The sequence below is a fragment of the Lolium rigidum genome, chromosome 6 (assembly GCF_022539505.1).
Source record: "Lolium rigidum isolate FL_2022 chromosome 6, APGP_CSIRO_Lrig_0.1, whole genome shotgun sequence".
Taxonomy (NCBI): domain Eukaryota; kingdom Viridiplantae; phylum Streptophyta; class Magnoliopsida; order Poales; family Poaceae; genus Lolium; species Lolium rigidum.
Genome location: NC_061513.1, coordinates 303,063,767 through 303,074,336, shown reverse-complemented (window position 1 = coordinate 303,074,336; position 10,570 = coordinate 303,063,767). Strand labels below are relative to the sequence as shown.

Here is a 10,570-nt window from a genome sequence, read left to right as displayed (position 1 = left end):
CGACATCCCTTTCTTCGCCGCAACACATGCCTCGTCACCTGCGCAGCACCTACGCAATGATGAGCCGCATAGACGGTGGCCAGTTGGCTCCACCACCGTCTCCACCTCCACCTCCATCTCCACCACCACCTGAGTTCGACGTCGACCCAGAGGCTGCGGCAGCAAAGCATGGGAGGAGGCGGCGCTAGCGGCCACCATACCGGACTTTGACGCTGCCACAGCGGAAGAGACGCGCCTCCGCCTGGCGGAGGAGATGGGCGAGCAGTGGCGTGCAGAGGGGTTGTAGCGGCGCCGCCACCGTGCGGACGAGCTGCACGAGCTGCGGCGCATTGAGTAGATGGGCGAGCGGCTACGGATGCGGGAGCTCCATCAACGGCTACGGCGGGTGGAGCTGGAGAAACAACTGCGGGAGGAGGAGGCGGCAACAGAAGCGGCGGCCCGGGAGGCGAAGATGTTGGCGGCGGCGCAAGTGGAGGAGGAGGAGGAGGCTAAGGAGGAGGGCAGCGACGACCTCGACATGTCCAAAGACAACGGACCGGACCCAGAGGAGGCAGCGGACGCTCGTCGAGTCGTTCGAGTCGCACAAGAAGCTGCTAGACAACCCCCGTTGAAAGTATAGAGATGGTAAACCTAGAGGGGGGTGAATAGGTTTCTACAAGTTTTAATTCTTTCTTTGCAATATTAGGCTTTGCGGAATATAAAGGTGAGCCTAATGCAAACTAGGTGAAGCAACCTATATGAGGATACAACTAACTCGAGCACGAAGGCTCTCACGAGCGATTAAATCACAAGTAAGGAGTTCGGTTAGAGATAACCGATAGCACGCGGAGACGAGGATGTATTCCCGTGTTCCCTTGCTTTGCAACAAGGTACGTCACGTTTGGAGGGGTGGAGGTCCCACGAAGGATTCCCCACGCCACGAAGGCTCACCCTATTCTCCGGAGCCTATCCCACGAAGGAATAGCTCACTCACTTGTGGTAGACTTTGAGGTAGCCTCCAAACCTTCACAATCTTGCCCGGAGCAAATCCACAGCCCGGATGCGGACTCCTCTTGCCCACCTAGGGTTTCCAAGGAACCCTAGGAAGCAAGCTTCTCAATGAATACAAGGGGGAATGAGATTTGGCTTGGTAGAACGGTAGATCGGGTCCTCCTCTAACGATTCCCCGGAGGGATTTGAGTTTGGGTGGAGGAGGAGGTAGATCTGAGGCTTTTGGTGTTTCTAGCAATGGAGTGAGAGAGAGAGAGAGCTCAAGAACAACTTGTAGTGTAGTGCCTAACTGTTCAGAGGTAGGAGAAGGCCTATTTATAGTGTTCTTCGAAATATGGCCGTTGGTCACTTGCCACCTCAGCTTTTTCCTCGACAAACCCGGTTGACCGGACCACAGACCGGACAGCCCGGTGGTGAGGCCGGTCGGACCGGACCAGCGACCGGATTCCCTTTGCGTTGTCCTGGAGCACCTCCGGTTGGCGGCCGGTTGGCGCCCGATTGGCGACCGGTCGACCGGGCCACACGCCGGACTCGCCGGTCTATAGGCCGGTTGACCGGTCGGCAACCGGATCTGCTGGCTCTTCGTTTGGAGCCCGGTTGGCGACCGGTTGACCGGGCCGCGCGCCGGACTCGCCCCGGTTGGCGACCGGTTGACCGGCCAGCACGCCGGACTGGCCGGTTGCTGGCCCGGTTGGACCAAGCTGCAAACCGGGAGCTCCATCAACGGTTACGGCGGGTGGAGCTGGAGCAACAACTGCGGGAGGAGTAGGCGGCAGAAGAAGCGGCGGGCCGGAAGGCGAAGATGTTGGCGGCGGCGGCGCAACTGGAGGAGGAGGAGGCTAAGGAGGAGGGCAGCGACGACCTCGACAGGTCCAACGACGACGGACCGGACCCGGAGGAGGCAGCGGACGCTTGTCGAGTCGTTCGAGTTGCACAAGAAGCTGCAGGACGACGCCCATGCACGCGAGGAGGACAACCACACGCGGGTTCGCCGTGGCGTCGAACTCTCCCTCTAGCAGGAGCAGTAGCGGAGGGTAGGCGACAACGCGGCAAACGAGCACCGACGTCTTATCGTCACGCTCCGTAGGGAGTGGCGGTGCATGGCGCACGAGCAGCGGCGAAGAGGAGGCGACGATGAGGCGAGGCAATCGAATGCAGTGTCGAGCGGCCAGTAGGCCCGGGTTAGATATAATCAAATGTAAATAAAAACTTTTGTTTCCGTGAATCTTTATTGATTTGGGACTTCTAAATGGAACGCGCGACTGGGCAGCAACGTCCCCAAATGCTTGATCCGATGATGTTTGGGGACCCGACTGGAGATGCTCTTAGGATCGATTAAAACAATCCCGATCTTGCATCGATCCGACACTAAGTAGGGTTTTAGTTTAGGTTGTAAGACTGGTCGTTGAATTTATAAGACGATGTTGTGTGGAATAATGGTCCTCTGTTTCTGTCACCCTCATTGCAAGGTCTTGGTGATCGATGTCGAAGATAGTGGTATCTATGTTTCTCCGAATATCTCTTCTTCTTCACTTATCTTGGTCGTTGGGAAAACTCCATCTTATGGGGTGGTTCCCTAACCATCGAGTGTACAAAAGTATGTCTACCCGGTGGATGGATAATGTGGCTATCCAAAATCTACGAGGTTTGATAAGCTTGCGCAGCTGCAGTATTTTGTAGATGGCATGATTTCATCATTTACGTCATTAAAAACGAATGCAACAAGAACACCATCAGACTTGGTAACTACGTGTGAAAACACATATTCGAGTATTATACTCCCTGCATAGGTCCGCAATTGAAAATAAGAAGACAGTGAGAAGACTTCGTTACCAGGCTATGTTTGAGAACTGTGGTAAATGACTTCGTCAACTTCAACCCCAATTTCTTCACATGATTCCCTTCTCACTACCTCTTCCAAGTTTTCCCCTGGCTACAAAGAAAACAGATGCAGTGATCATTACTCCTTCTCATTCAACCCAAAACGCTTCAAAATTTTTAAGAAAACAAAGGAACAGCTTACAACATCACCCTCATCGAAATAAAGATGACCTACAGGCTCTCCATCTGCTAGCCCAAGTGATCCTCCCTGCTGGTCACACACCGCAAGAAACCATAATTTTTAGCATCTCTAGGTGCATTGTTAGCACTTAGCACAATAACACATGACATAGAGTTTAATTCATCCAGATAGTTGAGAATCCACAATACCACAATGACATAGAGTTTAATTCATGACATAGAGTTTAATTCATCCAGATAGTTGAGAATCCACAATACCACAATGCATCTACTTGTCACCAAAACTATACTAGGCAACTCTTGTGTAGATTTCAAATTAGTAACGGTGTGAAAATCACTATGCCTAAAATTTAGTACTCCCTCTAATGATAAAAGGACATCGAAGATTTGTCCAAATTTGGATGTATCTATACACTAAATTTTGATGTATCTATACATCTAAATTTAGATAAACTTATGACATCCTTTTATGGACAGGGGTAGTACTATTTTTTAACTGATACCCAGCCACTCCAAGGGCCCTATAGTGAACTGTGCAGAACAATTACTGATTCCCAATCCCAAGTACGGTTGCCGAATTGATCATGTGTGATGCATCAATGAAGCTCCTACATACAACTGGCAAAGGAAGCGGGCATTGAGGTCGTCCACCATTCCATCCATTCCCTCGACTTCCTCGCCCGCTATTGTACCATCTGCACTGCCACCTCCATCAAAAAGGACTGCTCGTCTCGATTCCCTTTCGAACTCATGTAGTAATTAACAATTAGCACCTTCTTATGCATGGCAAGGAAAATAAGATGATTAACACAAACCTACTGCAATTACTAACGGCAAGCTATGATCCATGTGTTGCAAATTTATACAAAATACCATATAATTCATAAGAGGAGAGTTTAACAAGTCATTCTTTATCAACAAAAGTTCTTGCCAAATTAGATTAATATTCAGCTCATGCCACCTAACTAGGAAGGAACATGCATCCAAAGTAATACACAAATACACTAGCATGTGCATAAATAGCAGGTTAGCACTCAGCACCATGGCAATCATCTTTTCTTTCAGCCTGCGAACTTTCCTCATGATACAACAGATCATCTATGAAGGACTGACACATAAGAATTAAGAACCATTCAGCATCGAATCAAGACCTATTAAGATACATTTTAATTGAACACAGACAAATCACATCCTAGTTTGCACATCGAATAACTAAAGTCCAAACATGTGACAGAAATAAATAAATAATACAAAAGGCCAACCAAAAACTACATTCACAAGTTGTTGCAAGTACAACGACCAAACAAGACGATGATCGCAATTATGCAAAGACAATAACAAAATTGAGGGAATAAATTCATGAACGACGCACCTGAGTTTCTATTGTAGCATCAAATCGTTCAAATCAATTGCATCTTTTCCATTGAACACAGACAAAAATCTGTAACACCGCACCCAATGAACACGAGATATTCACCAATATAAGAAGTGGGACCTCCCATCCCATGCAATGATGATTCTCATATGACAGAGAACGTATGCAACATTGGAGTTATGGAATACACCCTGGCCTGTTAACCCCAATGCCGGCCACCTACAAGTGTTGGAAAAATTCATGTACTAAGATGCCCTTTGTGGTGGTCGGGGAAACAAGCAAGATATGACTACAAGCTAAAATCAACATGGAAGAAATGCAGGATAAGAAGGCACATGAAAAATTCCTGGCATCTAGCATATTTATTATTTTTGCCCCCATGGCACTAAGGTGAGGTGTAGCACACCAGGCAGCATCGGGCATTGAAGCTGAATAGATGTCATTTAAACAACTCTATGATATGTAACATGTGTGGCTGGAATATATATGTGTAGCATTTTGACAGGTAGGGGCATTGAATTTAGGCATATGGAGAGCACCGCTGGAGATTGCTCTCTTAGGAAAAATAAAACTAAGACCGGGCAGAGGCTCAATTACGGAGACATGCCGCCGGGCCTTACAGGATCCATCGATGAAATTGAAACGCCCATTATATTCCGGCGCACTAATTAAAGCACCCATTACATGAGGAGTCGATCCATGCACGCTACGGATGGATCAACTCATGAGAAAAACAAATACGTACTCCATAAAGATCCATCGGAAGAAAACCTGGCTCGCTTATTGGGGCCTAAGATTGATCGATCGATCCATCGATTCTACGAAAACCACAACTGCTCGCCTGACTAGCCCGCCGGTTAATACATAATTCATGCATGGTCGAAAACCTCTCACGGAACGGAACCAGCCCAAAAGAAACAAATCAAATGAAAACAACTATGGATACCTGGTGGATCGATGCGCCGCTACCCCGCCGATGGATTTGACGATGAGGGCGGCGGCACGCAGATTTGGATCAGAGTGCCCTCGCCTCGCCGATCTGATGTACTTGACGATGAGGACGGTGGCTCGGCACGCCGATCCCTCCGTATGGTGGCTCGCCTCGCCGATCCCTCCGTACGGAAACCATGTCGACAAAGAAAAAGGACGGGGTGGGTGCTCTCCTCTCCTCTCCTCTCCTCTCCTCTCCTCTCCTCGACGAGTAAAGAGTCAAAGTCTAAGTCACACGCGACGCACGCGTACGATACCCCTCCCTTAGTATTTATAGATAAATATCTGGTCAAGACTCAGCTTTTCATTCGAAATTCAAAACTCGGCGCCAATTTTTCATCCCTCCTTTTGTTGTTTATTTACAAGGTAATGGCGCTAGAGGGATGAATAGACTCGGGAGAGGTTGATGATGGACCGCCCGGATTTAGTGTGGCGTGGATTGCTGATGACATGGAGCAATGAGATCATTATGTTTCCTTTAATCGCCCTATTTTACATGAGAGCGCAATAGCCACGGTCATTAATCCTCGGTGGGTCATCAACTCCATAAATCTAGCAACACATCGCGAAAACTGGATTGGCAGTTTTTAGTAATTGCCCATACATAGAAACGTGATTTGTGAGATGGAGTGTTAATTCTTTTATCTAAGGTTTCCTAGTAATACATTAAGCATACCGTGATTTGATTATACAAGTGTATGCCATTATTTTCTAAATGGACGCCAAGCAAACAAAGTAAAACAGACGCCAAGCAAGGCATGTAATCTTCCTACTTAATGATTGGGTTGCATGCCACGAGTGTCTATGCTAGTCAATCCAAATAATTACACGCCTATGATCATGGACAGAGGGTCCTCAATTTACATGCATGGAACCTAATTACCGTAACTTTCTCGGTTGTTCCGACATGCTAGGGATTTTTCGCCCCATCGAGATTGAGTCTCTCGTATCGAATCTTTGTTTTGCCATGATTAGTGTGTTACGGCCGATGGGTCACCCTATTAACTATCTTCCACTAATCTCGCGACTTTCCCTCCTAATCCCCCATAGCTAGCTGCATCGAGGATTCAATCCAATCCGTATTTCAATCTACCCGGCGTTAATAGGGAAGCATTCCTATCGGTGAACCATATGATAGTGCAGTTTCCCCTCGTGTTAATGGTTTGGTAAGATGTGGGCGAGTTAGAATTATCATTCCTAAAATCACGCTACTAAATTGGAGCATCCAACTCTGGCAAGGTATAAATTCCGGATTTGTAGGATATGAATTCAGCCCGTGAATCACTCCGTGATTGTTTCAGCATTTTTGCAAGCATCTTTTCTCCAGATAGACTTACCCAACATTCAAAGGGATGTTTTATTTATGGGAGGAAAACAAATTCATATACGAGCTCAACTGATAGCCAGATGGGTATGAATGAAATTGAGGCTTCAGTATGCAAGATCTCCAGAGCTGCCGTTGAAAGGAGGAAGAAGACACTCATGTCGATGCACGGGTATATGAGTCTTAGTCACGCGCGACGCACGCGTACGATACCGCTAGCTCCCTTGGTATTTATAGATAATTAGCCGGTCATGACTCAGCTTTTCACTCAAAATTCAAAACTCAGCGCCAATTTTTCATCGCTCTTTTTATTGTTTATTTACAAGGTATAAGGGCACGATGAATAAACTCGGGAGAGGTTGATGATGGACCGCTCGGATTTAGTGTGGTGTGGATTGCTGATGACATGGAGCAATGAGATAATTATGTTTCCTTTAATCACCCTTGTTTATAGCAGAGCGCAATTGCCAGGGTCATTAATCCTTGGTGTGTCATCAACTCCATAAATAAATCTAGCAACAAAATGCGAAAAAACTTGATTGGCAGATTTAGTAATTATATAGAAACGTGATTTGTGAGATGGAGTGTTAATTATTTTATCTATGGTTTCCAAGTAATATATTGAGCATAACGTGATTTGACTATACAAGTGCACTCCATTATTTGCTATAGGATAACGTATGTTTTGATTGGTTAAGATATCGAATTTTACATGGATTACTTTTATTGAAGCGGAATCTTTTATACAAAGATTCCTAGCTAGGACCCAAGTAATCATTCTGTTGTGTTTCCCTATAGTTTGCAAAAGTATCAGGTCTATACGAAGCAATCTAAGCATATAGCATGCCATCAGATACCAAAATGCCAGGCCTGCTAATGGCATGCAGCAAGAAATATTTCGAAAAAGATACATGTCTAAATTCCTAGTAAGATCATGCTCTATCTTAAGAATTCATTTTCCACTTGGACAAACCTAAAAAGGTGCAGGTGTACACTACATGATCTTGCAAACCGGCCATGTGTGTGAAAGAAACAAAAAAAACCCTTCCAGGCATGGACAAAGACACAAAAGGTGATTAATAAGCATCCACAGCTTCTCAGCAAACTCCTAGACTACTATTTCTCATGGCGCACCATCAGTATACTATTACACGCACCATCAGTATACTATTACAGATTTTACATCTGGTTCTTACTCAAGCCTGGTGCATATCAGACATCTCTTCTAGTCCTTCCAAGCAGTCTGCAATAGTTGGCAAAACTCCCACTTGTAAATGCCACTGTGAGTGCCAATCCGCCTAGCCCTAACCATATTAGTATCACGCAGCGCCTTGCTCAAACCGGTCCAAGACACCCCGCCTTGACTCGTGCATCCATCATCTACACAACAAATCACCAAGAAACTCAATACACAAAAAGGATTGGCTTATTTTCCACTGGCTGCTACTTATTTTCCTGGATTCTCATGAGATTGTTGTACTGCTACAACTATACAAATTATAAAGCATGAACCTGGTAAGAGATAAACAGAAAAAAGGTTCTCCGAACCCAAAACACAGGTGTGCCGAAGGAAAAAAGGAAATCTGGTCTAGCCGACACTTGCGAAAGAAAAAAAAGGATTGGCTTGACGACGCCACAATCATTTCCATCAGCAGGACCTCAAACATCCATTCATTTTTCATGAAAAGCATGCACGTACCTGTATGCAGGCCATGTGGGCGATTCGGATGGATGGGCAAGCTGCCGTAAAAAAGCTTGCACATGCACACCAATCCATTCACCAGCCAAGTATACATGGGAACTCATCCAAGCAGTCAGAATTAGTTGGCCAAACTCCAGAACTTGCAATTACAACTGTTTCGTTGTTTCTGTCCATCCAAACCAAACCATCTGATTACCATCACGCACCGCCTTTGCTAAAACATTTGGAGATGCCATTTAGCTCCTCCCTGAAAAATTGCAGCATCATTGTTAGCGAATTGAACACGAAATAATTTCTTTCCAATTCATTCTACAGTCGCACCACAATAAAACTTGGTTGCAGCTACAACTTACAGTGTCTCCCTCACTGAAACAAGGATGCTCTAGGCTCTCCAGCTGCTTTCCCAAGAGATCCTCCCTGATGTTCGGCACACAACGCAGGGTACTATAATCTTTAACATCTGCAGGTACCTTGTTAGTATAATGACACATGACATAGAGTAAGATTTTATTTCCTCTAGAGAGTTGAGAATCCACAATATCAAAATGTAGCTATTAGTCACGAAAACTATAGCGAACACCGCTTCTGTAGCTTTCAGATGCCCAGGTTGAGGACAATAATATATTTAGATGCAAAGGCGAAAGAAAAAATAAAATGGACCAAAACTCCATAGGCACCAGACTCCCAGCTCCAGGAGGACAATGTATGTCTAGCTCAAGCCATTCATACGGACCAAACACACTCGATTTAATACAAACCATTCAACCAAAAATTGCACGGAAAAACATTGGATGTTGTTAACAAGATATTGCACACCAGTTGCCTCAACCAACTTGTAAATAAACTATTTCATATGGACAAAAATATCATATCCCAGGAAGCGTAATGTGAATCATGTGAGGATAGTTAAGCTACCATATGGACGAGACTATCATCTCCCATTCGATTTCCTAAGGATGGAAATTGCATGAAACTAAGTCAAACATGCTTCTCAGGTTTTGATCGATACACTAATCAGTGTAGTGTCATCAATATCAAGCAGTTACATACCATATTGCAAAAAGAGACACGACGTGGGGTGGAAAATAAGATAAATTATAAATATAACAGATGAATTATACATATCATCTGGTATATGTGCCTTACTATCTTAATCAAAAAAGAGTGCTCTACTGCTATGTTTTAATTTTAGACAGTCTAATTATTTTCTGAGACATAATTTGAAGCACACAATCAGTAACGGTCAGCAAACAACCAGTGAACATAGACCAAAATAACATCCCCTATTTGACTTCCTAGGGACAGCAATCACATCAAACATACCAAAATAGGGATTTCGAAGTTCCCGTCGACAGATTTTTCCTAGGGAAAGCTACCATTTTTTTCATGACAAAGTTTTGGTGGAGGTCCACAACAAAAGGTAGTAACCGGCCATCGGAGTGGAGGTCTTTGTGGTTGGCATGGGGCTCAAACCATAGGCAGACTGTATTGGTGACAGTCGCGGTATCAAGACTGCAAGGGGATGTACCCGCAGAAGATATCAATGAATGTTCAATTGGACTAAATAATCGACATTAAATGTTTCAGTTTTAGAATATAACTAGTTATCCAATGTGAGAATTCTGTAATCATTTTTACGAATGAGAAAATGGGCTACAATAGGAAATTGGTCTGCATTGCGTTCGCCTCTCATAGCCCAGCACTCAAACCCCCCACACTAAACTCGAAATGTATCAGAGCGGCCCATGTCCACAAACAGGTGGCGATGGCGAAATGAGTAAGACGGGCAAGTGGAGAAGACCTTGTTGGTGGTCATCCTCAGCACTGAAGTTGGAGTCACTTGAAAGCCCCCAGAATAGTTACTCGAGGTCTTGTCTTTTTCTTTTCTTCTTCACCTGAAGAAGACAACACAAAAAGACAAGAAATATGGTTGAGGTTTGGATGTTGATAGTAAAACAAGTTCCTAATTCAAGAAGCCAATAAACAAGATTATTCATTGGCAACACGAGGCATCATTAATCGAGGCAACACAATAGGATCCAACCAACAACAAAGTAAGCCACCATTAACAAAGTAAGCAATCATTAATCAAACTAAAAAAAGTAATGCCGGAATCCAACTAAACTATGTACGGCAAGATGCAAAATATTTCGAATTTGGGAAGACA

At 45.0% G+C, this 10,570-nt stretch overlaps 1 protein-coding gene across 1 annotated transcript in view; it reads left to right on the top strand.

Annotated features, from left to right (window-relative positions):
- Window positions 1–1,792: 1,792 nt before the first annotated feature.
- Window positions 1,793–10,570, top strand: part of LOC124664495 (protein O-glucosyltransferase 1-like) — a 29,388-nt gene continuing 20,610 nt past the window's right edge. Inside the window, exon 1 of the mRNA XM_047202006.1 lies at window positions 1,793–1,860. Coding sequence (XP_047057962.1) covers window positions 1,793–1,860 — 68 coding nt within the window. The remainder of the gene's footprint in view (window positions 1,861–10,570) is intronic.